Source organism: Atta colombica, unplaced genomic scaffold, assembly GCF_001594045.1.
Source record: "Atta colombica isolate Treedump-2 unplaced genomic scaffold, Acol1.0 scaffold140, whole genome shotgun sequence".
Lineage (NCBI taxonomy): Eukaryota > Metazoa > Arthropoda > Insecta > Hymenoptera > Formicidae > Atta > Atta colombica.
In genome coordinates this window covers 1,495,515-1,509,461 of record NW_017259229.1, presented here as the reverse complement: position 1 = coordinate 1,509,461, position 13,947 = coordinate 1,495,515, and the positions used below count along the sequence as shown (strand labels likewise).

The window sequence follows — 13,947 nt, the reverse complement described above, 5'->3', positions numbered from 1 at the left end:
GGTTTGTTTAAGAATCTGTGAATTTTAATCAGATTTAAAAATAATTTTGTTTGAATCGTCAAATAATTATGTAAGACGCTCGAATTGGTTATTAGAATGTTAAAACATTTTGCAGGATGTCATCAAAGCTTAAGCATTCTACATAATTACATATTTTATACATGGTCCAACAAAAGTATTCTTAGATTTGCAGCTAAATTTTTAGATACTTTAAACAAAATCATCTTTCCATATAAAATTGTAAAAAATGGAAGGAATAATTTTGTTGAAGAATCTGAAATTTCAATTCATCAAAGCTTTATATAATTATATTCTATCTAACGGCGATCTAACAAAGTTAGATCGCAGATCTGTGTCCAGCTAAATATTTAAATACTTCAGCAAAATCGTTCTTTCTGTGGATACATGGTGATGTTCTTTCAAGATGAATCGACTCGACGCTGCGTCTTCCTGGACGACGCCGTCTTCCGGCAAGAGAGGACGACGGTTTAACTGCTACTCTTGAAGTGAACGTAGGCAAGATTACTTAGAAAATAGTTTCCTTCTCTTGCTGCGTCTTATTACCGAGAAAGTCACCGCGATGAGCGCTTACGAACTACTGAACAAGCACCAGCATGTGTAAGGAGTTGAATCGTCCGCCCTATCACTCCTCGTCCTTCTCCTCTTAACTTGACTACTTCTCACGCATCGGAACGACCTTTCGCGTTCATGGAATCTCGCGCGATTTCATCGACTCTCCCGTGTGTGAACGCCAGGCAGCACGCGAGTTTCAGTCACAGTCTCGCCTCCGGCCGGAAAAAAGGGGATGTCGAGGAGGAAAGAAAGGGAGGAGAAGAAACGTATAAGCGTTCAATGAGCAAGAAGAGGCGGCCTCCTTATTCGAAGGCGCACCTAACTAGGAGAGATCTCCCCGGTACGGCTACGAACCGCGGATGCGGTTATTATTCCCAACACGCGCGGCGAAGGCACGATGAAAAAAATATCCCGCTCCCTCGCTCGGCCGTGACTCCGCTGCGATGCACGGCAGAATCGTTGCTTATCGATGCCCCAGGTCGATACAAGGCGGTGGAAAGCGGCGAACAACGTATACGCACGGCGAATCGGGTTTTAAATTAAAAACTCGCTCGTTGATTCCGCTCGTTTCGCATCAGCTCCGGCTGAAACTTGCGGCTGGCCACGTACGAGACAAAAAGAGCCACGAGACGAAAAACTGACGTTCTCGTATGAGAATACGGAAAACTCATCGCGAGATATCGTATTGTAATATACTATAAAGAGGAAGAACTTCTCGTGTGATTTAGAACGGAATTTGATGCAATGCTGTTCTTTTTTTTTTTTTGCAATTGCGTTAAGTCGTTGTAGCAGATATATTGAAGATTGAGAATTGCGAATTGCACATTTCTCAACGAATTTGAGTGAAATAGATTGAAATTAAAATTACCTAATTGATCAAATACTAATCTTCGGAATTTGTTAATATTGATTTCATGTGCAATATATTTTTAAGATACCAACATTGAATTCCTACATGACACTCATTGTCCATTAATTACTGTATTAATTTTTAATTCGCTAAACTTTTGTAGATACTTGTTTTAATCTTCAATTCGCAATCTTCAATCTCCAACGCATAGTAGTCTTTAATTGCATTGATGTGCAAACACATACAATAAGTACTTAAAAATTTTATATAAAGTTTACCGCTAAGATATTCCCTTCTTGTATGATTCAAGATTTTTAATGAAGACTATATAGAATGAAGATTCGTCTATCACTTTTTCGCTATATTTTATATATGTCAAACTATTTCTTTCTCAATCCTATACATACACACACACACACACACACACACACACACACACACACACACACACACGCACGCACACACACAATATGTATCTCTCTTGCATTTTTAGCGATAAATATCACCTTTTTTTTGTCACGTAACACTATACACTATATATACGTAATACAATACAATTCAAGATCATTATTTAATTATTCTGTTTCATCAAATTAAGAAATAAGATTTAAAATCCCAGTGGCATGAAATCAAGCCTCAAGTAAAAGTATATCCGCTCATTTCGCGGTTCCCTATAAATAATATGACGCAAATATAAAAGCATTTCATTAAACGATTTAATTATCCCTTTATTTTTCGAAAGGGGCAGGAGAGATCCGATATTTCGCACGCGGCTTCATTACATTACACGAAGCACCTACCATGAACGCGCCGTTAATCGTCCCTCGTGCGTTGCGACGCGCGCTGTCTCCCACCTCTCCTCTCAACCCCTCGATGCAATCAAAAAGTACGCGGGCCGAAATAATGACCGTTTCATTCGAAACTCTGCGATTTTAGCTGGCGTGCGTCGACGTATCGGAGGGCCGCCCAATCGACCCACCACTCTCGCTCGCACGCACGCACGCACGCACGCACGCACGCACGCACGCACGCACGCACGTATGTACGTACGCACGCAACGTACGCTCATATTCTCGCTCGCTCGCTCACTCGCTCACCCATACATTCGCGTGCATGACACACAAGGCCTCGTGTACGGTCTCATTCGCACGCACGCCTCGGCGAGTCGGGCGCGCGCGCGTGTGGGTAACGCGCGCTTCGTGGCGCGCGTGCCGACGACGGCTAGGCCGTCTCGCTCCCTCACGGCTTTCCGTCGCATGCCTCGTCGCCACCCGCGCGCGTCTCTCTCGCTGTGCTTCCCTGGTGTGCTCCCTTCTCCCTCCCGTTCCCCGTCGAAGCGACCGCCGCCCGCCCCGAGGGCTCATCGCTTCGACGAGCCGAGCGGCGGCACGGTTTGAATTCCCACCGTCTCTCTCGTTCTCTCTCTCTCTCTCTCTCTCTCTCTCTCTCTCTCTCTCTCTCTCTCTCTCTCTCTCTTCCTCTTTGTTCTTCTTTCGCCTGCCTACCGACTCGGCCTGTCGCCTCGACGTTTTTCACTCCTCTTCCTCCACTTCATCTCCTATTCTTACGGTCGTTTCGTCGCACACGACGTGCCGCCGCCGCCACCGTCGACTTTTCGCGCGCGTTGCGAGACAGAAAGATTAAAGGCTGACGCGCGCGCGGAACCCGACGATCCTTATCGCGTGCCGCACCGCGCGATGCGTAGAAACGCGCACAGGCTCATCTTCTTTCTCATGGCCTGGCGGTGTTCACCAATGTGAATCGCACGCGACTTAACATATGCGTTGATGCGTAGATCGATATCGGTGATCCGTTAAATGTCAGCGACGCATTCCACGGATAAATCGTCTGGTAGACGAAAAAAAACTGAGTGTCGATCGCCCTTGAAGCAAAAATTTGTATCAATACGTTACTTCAGTAAATTATGTAAGAGTTGAAGTACTTAAAATTATTCATTTTTTTTTTGAGATTTTAAATAAATTAAGATGTTTACTTTCTAGAACTTGGAATTTTTAGGAGATTTCTTTGTGAAATTTAATGAGACAAGGAAATCTTTGAATTTTACCTTTTAAATTTAAATTCCGTCTCTTTCTGAAAATATTGTTTTTTCTTGATAATGCAAAATATATAATTAATATCGACAATTAATTAGTAATAAGTACAATATACGCGTATATTCATGTACATTCTTGTGTTTTAGAAATTTTTATAAAAAGAAATCAAGATGATAGTAGAAGACAATACTCAGATAGTAGAAGACAAGAATAGAATAACTGACTATTTTCTAATGAGTCTTTTTTATATTGTCCTATAGTTTTCGCGATTTAGATTTCCAATTATAAAAAATGATAGATGTAACTTGTGGAATCCCTGTCTTCTGCTAATTTGCGATATATATTTTTGTTCATATTGCTTTCTTTTTAATTTATTTCAAAATTGAATTTTAAAATTTTCTGGTCTTATCTGGAATTTTGAATAAAATATCTCGAAAATCCGGCAATTCTCAATAAATTTTTTTTATAAGATTTCAATAAATACTGTAAGAGTCAGTTTCATTGAAGAATTAAAATATCTAGTAATGATAATCAAATGCATTTTATTTAACGTACTGATGTAATATTTAGTAAATATTATGTATCGAATGAAATGAGTGAGATTAATAACAAAACTTGATGGAAAATGATGAGATGAAACCCTGAAACAATATATGTTTTTATTCGAGAAAATTAATCGAAACTCTTAATGTCAAGACAACAATACATTAGTATTGTTCTTCTTTATGTAAAAAATTATGGCAAAAATTATTTACTTTTTCAATAGCAATAGCAATTATTTTAATCAAAATTGACAATAATTTGACTTAATATTAAAAACAAATAAATACAAGCAGAGTATACTGAATATAGCTGTCAAACGTATTTTGTTTAATGTATTGGTGCAATATTTAGTAAAATTATTAAACATAATAATAAATCATTTATTTAATACTTAGAACAGTAAAATTGTTATAATTGTATTATTACGTATATAATTCCATTATATTAAATTTTGATTGAAATTATTTCACTGAAGTTTTAATAACTATCATCTAGCCATGACTATTTCTATCAGATTTTTTCGATATTCTATCGTTGTCTAAGATTCCCGTTAAAATTTATTTTTATGTACTACATTTAACTCTTTGATATCATATATATGTGTTTACATATGTTGTATCTGATAACTAAATGAACAAAACTTTTTTGGCAACGTGATCAACTACATACATATATCTCGCAAAGTTGTGTAACTAAAAAAAAAAAAGGATGCCTATCTTTCGCGCGGTATCCATCTCCATGAACATAAACGCATTTAGCCAACGCTCACCGCGCACAGCGAGTTTTAATTCTCATTTACCCCGAAACCAGAGGGGCGGAGATGCAGTCGAACCAGGCATCGATTAAAAAAAGGAAGCGACACAGAAAGAGATAGATAGAAAGAAACCGAGAGCGAGAGACAGAGACAGATAGAGTGGAGAAAAAGATCCACTGATATCCAAATCGGTTCCTGCTTCGACGCCGCTTCACGGTGGCTAGGCAATAAAACGGCCCTGAGAGAGACGGAGGTACGACGTGGCGCGCGACGAGGACGCGGCCGCAAGCGTTCATGAGTGAGAGAGAAAGAGAGAGAAGGATGAGAATAGGAGACGACCGCACGTAGCCGCAGGCAAGGGCGCGCGTGAGCAGGCAAGCGAGCTTTCCGACCGATCCCTCCGGCCGCGCCGCGCCGCGCCACGCTGTACCGAGTCGAACCTCGCTTCGCCTCGCCTCGCCTTGCTGTGGCTGTGTCGTGCCGCGCCATGCCACGCCGTACCGCGCCACGCCGCGCCACGCCGCCACCGCCGCCACGCCGAGCGGTGAGCCATCCGTGTGCTCCAGTATCCCCCGCCTCACACACGACCAACCACGACGCGCGGCGTCCCCCGTCACTCCTCCCGACCGTCGCTTACCCATAGCCAACGCGCGGCCTCGGCGCGCCAAGTTCGCCGCGTACAGCCGCCAGCTACCGCTCGCCTCCTCACAGTCCGTCACCGTCGCTCGTCGTGCGAGCACACGCGGACGTTTCCGCAGTCAGGCTGCACGCGCTGCGTGTGTTTTTGTCGTCGTATCGTTGACACCCTGACGGATTTTAGATCAGCCCCTGGGTGCTGGTAATAGTATGCACGAGGGTGAATTCCCACGTTGTACTTTCGATCCAGCGCTCATAAATTTCTGCGATTCAAGAAATTAAAGAAACAAAAATTCGATTTTTTTTTCGTATTGCAGAAAGGACCTTTTTTTTCGAGGAAGATCGAGTGACTCGATTGCGATCACGACTTTTGACAGAGGCGCTCCTTTCAGTGTCAAAGATTCAGTGAAAGCGGGACGCGCATTACTCGTCTATCGCGTGAGAAACTTGTGAACGAGTGCACGTCGATTGTTTATCGACTATTAACTGTGGAACAGTTGTTGAGAAGGGGTGAGAAGTTTGACAAGAAACAGCAGGAGCGAACGTGCCACAACAGCCGTTTCGCCCCGTGAGTGACAAGTGGTCGGCGACGCGTGGTTAACCACGTGGCGCGGTGTGTGCGCCGGTGTAGAGCAGTCGCTCGGGTGGCGCGTGAACTTTCGCGGGACTCTCTTTCCCTTCCGAACGAACGCGCGTGTGTGTGCGTGTGTGTATGTGTGTGTGCTAAACTATCACGCGTGCACACGACGACAGGCAAGTGACAGGTAGTCGTCGGTCGTTGGCTACGCGAGCGAATGGAACGCTTTGCGGCTTACATCAAACGTTTTCGCTCTTTAGCCTGAGAAAGTTAACGATCGACCTTCGCCCATCGGTCTCTCTTTCTCGAGACGGTCGAGAGCATGGTGCAACAGTGATTAGTCCGTCGTATATCATCGTCGGTGGCCAACAGCAGTTGCAAAGGGAAGAGCGCGGGGTCCAGTGGTGCGAGTAGTCTGGTCTCGCCGTCGCAGGCCGCCGCGAGATGCTGAGAGCCTCAGCCGTCCAGTCCAGCCAATCACGTAGGGTGCTGCGATCTGTGCCGAGGGCCGTCGCGGCCTGCTAAGATGACCGCGCGTTTACACTCGCTGAGGCACCAGGAGAAGAAATCAGCCGGCAGCAGTCACAGGCAGCACCATCAGCATCAGCAGGCCGTGCATCAGGGTCCGAGCCCGGCACCGAGCCCCAGCCCCAGCCTTAGCCCGAGCCCGAAACATTCGGACGGTCGAAGAGTGAGTACAAGCAGCATGCATTTCAAACTCTCAGTCTTTCACTGTTTCAATCTTTCACTCGGAGACTGAAAAATGAAATTTTTTTTTTCATAACTCTCCAGAGTTTGACACCAATCTGTAACTCGGTTACTGATGTTTGTAAGACCATTTAATAATTTGTGTTAATCAAAAGGTATTTTTTAATTTATAAGATAAAAAAGATCTTTTACTTAATCTCGGAAATGTTAAATATATCTTAATAAAGATAATCCAAAATTTGTAACATAAAGAAAGTTGAATTTTTTGACAAAGAGATTTACAGTGAGTAGATTCAAGAATACACCATCAGCTTTAGAGAATTAAGAGAAGATATCGGTTACTTTTATGCGAGATTTCGATATCAGCGGTACATTAACGTTCCTACAATATTAATCAAGGAAAATGTAGGAGATGCGTGCGAGAGGGAAGTTTAAAAATTGCAGCGCAAGCGCGAACGTACGGATTTAATTCGAGATTTTAAGAATGAAAGGGAAAAAGTACTTAAATAACTCGATCGTGTGGGAATGCGATATCCTCATCCCTTGCAGTGCACATTGACTATGCAAAATACAACTCACCCTATCTCCCAATTTACCTTCTGCGCACTTAATCTGCGATTGTAAGTCCTGTGAGGCGAATCCGATACTGGACACATGTGTCGTTTATACAACCGCACGCTACCCAATCCCTACATGAGAATTCGCTGATTTGACAGATGAACCTTCAAGTATATGGAAGGTGCGACAGTGCGATACCTGTGTAAATTATAATCTACAATGAGATTTCAAACTTTGACCCTTAAAAGTAAGAAACTTATACTCACAGAAATGTGAAGGGAATAATCGATTATGATATATCAATTTTTTAAAACGTAAAGCTCAAGTTTTATGCCTTAAAATCTCACTGTAGACACCGCTTTAGATAAACACGAAATGCGTTGCTGTGAAAAATATTTCTGGTAAGATATGAAACTTTTTTCGACGGTACAAAATTAACTTTCCTTCTGTCGCCATAGAGTTCTCTCAATTTTATTTTTATTTACTGAATTTTTAAAATACTTTTTATTACTAACTATATATTATTGACTTATATTGATTTAAGCAAAATACTTCTTACTTTGGCTGTGGAATAAGGTTTTATTTTTATCTGTATTTTTAGAACGTGGTATTTTCACAAAAAATGTCTGATTACATTTAATACAATATCATTGTTGTATATTATTATTATATTATTACACATATATTATTATTATATTTATTACGAAATTATTTTAAGATTAATCATAAATCATCGAGATTATATTTTCAAGATTTTACTTGTACTTTTCGAACTATGAAAAATGTAAAGGAAGAGATAACATTGCCAGTCGCGACGTTCAGCGATGACTCTAGGAAACGTTGGTGATTAAAAACTTGCGGTAAAAAGAAGTGTCAGCTCGACATTACTTCTGACCCTGCATCTTCTCTGTAATCTCTGCGAAGTGGGTCAGTGCCGGTCAACTCGGCAGATTCAGCGAGGAGATCAGCGAGGAGGATTTCGAAGGTTCGACCTTCGCTCGTTTCCGGATCATTAAAAAAAAATGCACGGCGGCGATAGAACGCTACACAGGGGTATAAAATGGATATCGCTCTCCACGTGGACGGGCCGTTAAAATCGCAACGAAACTCGGTACATACACGAACGTTGAGCCATTAAGCGGCGAGATACGTGTGCCGATAGGCGAGATTGAAATACACCGTGAGGAAAGATAAAATTCGATACGTTAGAACTGATCATATCGTCGTCACGTATATGCCCACATTTTCACTAATGTAGATTAATTTTAATCTTGTTTCAACTTATTCTTTAGTTTTTTTCTTAATTTCACCATCTATCTTGTGATCTGTCTCTCTTGATACGAACGAAACGAAATTTTCAATCTCAAATTTCACCCTCCTTTTTGCTCAAATTTTGATTTCGATTTTTATTAAGTAAAGGTTTTAATATTTAAGTTTAAAAATTATTCAATAATAATAGAAATGTTCAAAAGTAACTCTGAATTTTATTTTTAAAGCTTAAAACTGAAGAACAGTACAAAAAACTTTGCCTAGACTTAGATTGCAATCGGAAAGAATAAAAATAAGGTTTGCAAATGAAGAATTAAGAATCGGAAAAGGATTAAGAGTAAGTTGAATCGAGATTAAAGTTAATCTACATTGGTAGAAACAGGCATTAGTGATAATATAGTATAATTCTTGTATAATTAATTAAATTGCTTACATGGCAATTCTAAAAGAGGCAATTGATCCGAATTTTTTTGTTAACTTGTGGTTTAGACTTAATCTCACTTAACTTAATGTAAAAATTGTACTTTTCTAACTATAATTATTAACTGATAATTATTAACTGATGATTTTTTAGTGGTAACTTTAAACGGACAAGATTTTTCATTTCCTATAGAGTGAACTTATAGTTTAGATTTAACCTCATTTAACTTGACGACGACATAAAAATTATGTTTATCTTAACCATTATGATTAATCACTAAACTTTCAAAGTTACTATGGATCAGTTTAGTAATTAATCTTAGCTAAAAAGATACAATTTTTATATTATCATCGGGTTAAGTCTAATCACAGGTTGACCTAAAAATGAAAAACCGAGTCTTCATATCGAAACCGTTGGGTTATTCAGAGCATGTGACAAGTGCATTTCCTTTACTTCTCCTTGCGGTGCATCAAAACGCAGCGGGTCGCAAGGGCATGTCGCGGCACGAACGCTGCGTGTCGGAGCCTTGTGACGCCAATTTGCCGTAATTGGACGTATTTACGAGCAGTTATCATATAGATCATCCAGACGCCCCCGTCCGCGTGGTCGGCGTCGTTCAAAAAGTTGTAATAAAATTTAATTCGGTTAAAATTCAAACGTGGAGGAATCTATAAAAATATCGCTGTATACTGTATACTAGAATTTATCTATAACGTAATAAACTTAAATTGATTTTTTCTTGGACTCTCTTTTTCCAAATTGCGCGAAATATTCGCGAAATTACTCGATAAAAATAATTAAAGTTAAAGATTAGCATGCGGATTCGACCTCGCGTGACGCGCAAAGACTCGCGCTCGTTCCGCGAAATTTTGAATACCAAGAGTACTCGCGTGTGATCTCCGCGGTGCACGCGTGCGTTAAATGCGGCATGGATGCCCTTTTAAGGTGATCCACGTTGCGTGTGAGAATACGTTCGCTCGAGCGCGCCTCGAGCGCGAGCGGCGGTCTTCCTATTAGGAAAGTTTCCACGGTGACGAAAGGACGTAACTTCGTGCACTCGTCTTTATTAGCCGGGTGAATTCGCAACGAGAGACACGCGCAGATGTACTTAATAGTGCAGGGATTTTAAATAAAAAGTTTTCAGTGAAATTTTTAGAATTTGTTCGTTTCAAATATGTAAAGATATAAAGAGAAGTAAGACGTATACATAGATATTAATAAATCATAATTGTGGTTCATGCACTTAGAGAAGTGTTTTGTATTATATGTGACTTACAAAAACTCTTTAATAAAAAATTTTGATTAGAACAATAAAATTTTTAAATTAAAAAATAGAAAGTTTTTGTAAATTAAGTGAGTTGAACATTTTGTTGTAATCAAAATTTGATTATTCTATGATGTTGATGTTTTTTTTCAAGTGTGGGCGTATTTGTTTGTTAATTTTCACCTGTAAAATATTTTGCATTGTCATTAATTAACGAATCATAGTCTCCTACACGTTCTTAATCCGCTCCATCTTTGCTTCATACAAAACAACGTACAGTAAAAATTGTGTGATTGAACTCCACAATATGAATTTTAACTGTTTTATCAATAATAAAGATCTTTGGAAAACAAAACAAATTTTTTACTGTTTCAGATTATCAAAATCTGAAAAAATTCTAGTATACTTGTCAAAGCTTTAAGCACAAGTTTTTACCATCATAAAAGTTGAATTATATTTTATTTTTTACAGATTTATAAATGTATCAAAACTCACAATTAAAATATCGAAGAGGTGTTTTTAAAGATCTCAGTTGCCGTCAGAAGGTTAAACATTAACTTTCTGTTTCTATCGCATCTTGTTTTCGTTTGTCTTCCTCTTCATGTTGAAGATGCAATTTTCTTTCTCGCATTCACATAGTCTGGTAAACAACTAAAGGAAGCGAAATAATTAATCTCACGCATAGTGAGATATGTATGAATAAAAATATAAAAGATCCACTAACACTTTGAAATTTTGTCTAATCAGACTATTATATTTAAAGATATTTATAATTGAGACGTTTAAAGATCGAAGTTGAACGATTAAATAATAAAATATAAAAGAATTTCTCATTCTTGCTTGAAAACCTCTTTTTTTCTCTTGTAATAAGAAATTCGAATTTTTATTATGTCGTTGAATTATTATTGCGAGATCGGATGGCTAAAGGAATTCCAAAAAGATGTCATTGATCTCTATGATTGAGAGTGATGAAACCTCGCAGGATTTCGAAACTGGTGAAAGAGAAGAAGGGAGAAAAAGAGGAAAATAACGAAAGAGATAGGAAATGCAGTGGACGCCGGTCGTCGTCGGACGACGGTTTAATTGACGGCACTTAATGGATTGTCGTTATGCCCGGCTTAATTACCTGTCGCTCGTTGCCGCTAGTTCGCGCATTTTAATCGATTTATCATACGCGAGACGAAGGCGACGACGTGCCCGAATATGAAAATGCAATGGACATGATATCACATCTTTAAACGGAAGCGATTTTAGCGAATTTTTTAAAAATGAACTTTCACCACACTTTTTTTACACAAAAAGAACGATTTTGCTAAAACTATTTAAAAATTTAGCTAAATATGAGTCTGAAAATAATTTTGTTGAATCATCAAAATAATCGTATAAGTTCGACAGGGTTGTCACAAAAATCAAGAAAAATCAAGAAAATCAGGGAAATTAGAAAAGCATCAAAGAATTTTGAAAAATTTTCTGGAAAAATAAAATTTTTGACTACAGAAGATTTAATATGATATTTACATATCACATCTACCAATTTTAGAATAAATACAACTTAATAATTAAATGTAAGCAGTGTCAGCAATTAATATTAATAGTAATAATTTACATCAAAAAGTTAAGTTATCCTTTCAATAACATTTGATTTCTAAATCAAGACAAAAACACATAAAATTTCAAAATATTATTGAAAGCATCAGGAAAAAGTTTTGGAATTTTAGGACGAAGAATTTGTGGTAATTCTGCTCAAGTGTGAATATTGCAAAAAATTTTAACATTTTTTTATGAATGCACAATCTTGTGCATTCTATTGTACATAATTATTTTGACGGTCCAAACAAAATTATTTTTAGATCTGTATCTAGCTAATTTTTTAGATACCTCAACAAAACCATTCTTTTCTAGTAAAAACTAGTCCAAAGCAGAAAATTAAATCTTGACATTTTTTTTATGAGGCATCTGTTCAATAAACTTTAACAGTAAATAAACTAATAGTGATATCATTGTTACAATTTTCTACTCAACAATGGAACTGTTACGTATGTTACATTTGTATTGTTGAATAGAAAAATATAATATTGGTATAATGTTACTGTTAGTGTTTATCGGATATGTATCTGTAGAAAGAAAAATAAATGTAGAATTATTTTTTTAAATACGAGCGCTATTAAGTTTAAACATCGGTCAACTTTGATATTTTCTGGCGATAATGCGATTGGTATAAATTTTTCTTGTTAAAGATGACGTTCCTCACGTATTATATATGAAAATAATTTACGACAATAGTAGGTGTTTATATAAAGATTTACCTCTGTATCGTACTTTTTTAGCTTTGATATGCACTTATATGTATCGAAAAAAAAAAAAAAAAATGACCGTGACCGACTCACTATTAGCGATGACTGTTGTTAAAACAGTCTGGCTGGGAAAAAAATTCCAGCGGTTCGCGAGGTGGTTTGCACGTCGATGCTGATTCACAATGCCGTCGCCGTACGTGACGCGAAGTCGCAAACAACGAGAATGTGATTTATCGCGCGTAACGCGCTAATCGGCGGCACTGTCAAAGTCACGCCGTCACGCCGCTGCGCCGCTCACAGTCTGTCCCCTTTATCTCCCTTCTCTTTTTTCGCGCCTATCTTTCTAAGTCACGCCAGCTGGAAAGAACGTCACGACGCTCGCGGAATTATCTCGAGAAATACAATTTTTCGATAGCTATCGGAAAACGCGGTGTAATTGAAGTGAAAGAAGTCCTTCCTCTTCGAAAGACAAGTAACAATTACGGATGTATTTTAATAAAATGAAAAAAATGTGAAAGTTTATCTAAGTATTATATATTTGAAAGTAATACAAAAAGTTTGGCGGCAATTTAGAATCTGGATAAAAAAATTATTTCAATAAGTAGACATGTTTTTAAAAAATAATTAAAATAAAATGAGAAAATTCTTATTTTATCTTATTTTCTTATTAAATGAGAAAATTCTTAAATTATAAAATTGTATTGTGTTAAATATAAATATTAATTTAGTATTCATTTTTATATGAAAAGTACAAGTTTCCAATTTTAATCACTTTTTACAGAGATTATACATCTTTAAACATTCGAAAAGAAAATTATCAGATAAAACAAAAAAGACAAAATAATTTGATTAAATAATTCACGTTCTTTCGAGCAATTAAAATATCAATACTTTATTAACAAAAATTTAACAGAAGAAAATTGCGAGACTTTTCTTCAAGTACCATCGATAAACGATACTGTTGTATTATCCGCCGAAAGCGTCGTCAGCTTTCGTTCAAGGAACGGAATCAAAGCGAAAGGAAAAGGAAAAGGAAGGGAGAACAAATGGTTCACGACTAACCCAGTTTCAGCCTCCGAATCGTTGAGGCGTAATTTAAACGCCTCTATTACAAAATTCCTCTCCCGCTTCACCCGCAGGCAAACGCATCCACACAAATGCACGCAGCGCAATACGCAAGAGAGAAGAGCGAGAGCGAAGCTCATGCGAGAAGTCCATCGTCGACGCGCGCGTCTCGCCCTCTCTCCACCGCGCTGCCCCTCGCTCCCTCCCTCCACCCCGCGTTCTCGTCCGCCCTTCATGCGCGCCTCTCTCGTAATAATAGAAGGACGCGACGGAGCAAGAGTGCCGCGCCGGTTGGCGGCGATGACACGCGCGCACGTTACACGCACAAGTGTGACACACGCACGCGTGCACACGAATACGCATGACCGCGCGGCGGTTCGC

At 38.8% G+C, this 13,947-nt stretch overlaps 1 protein-coding gene across 1 annotated transcript in view; it reads left to right on the top strand.

The window, feature by feature from the left end:
* The first annotated feature begins 5,644 nt into the window (after nucleotides 1–5,644).
* Nucleotides 5,645–13,947, top strand: part of LOC108684781 (protein deadpan-like) — a 22,716-nt gene continuing 14,413 nt past the window's right edge. Inside the window, exon 1 of the mRNA XM_018189261.1 lies at nucleotides 5,645–6,678. Coding sequence (XP_018044750.1) covers nucleotides 6,514–6,678 — 165 coding nt within the window. The 5' untranslated portion in view covers nucleotides 5,645–6,513. The remainder of the gene's footprint in view (nucleotides 6,679–13,947) is intronic.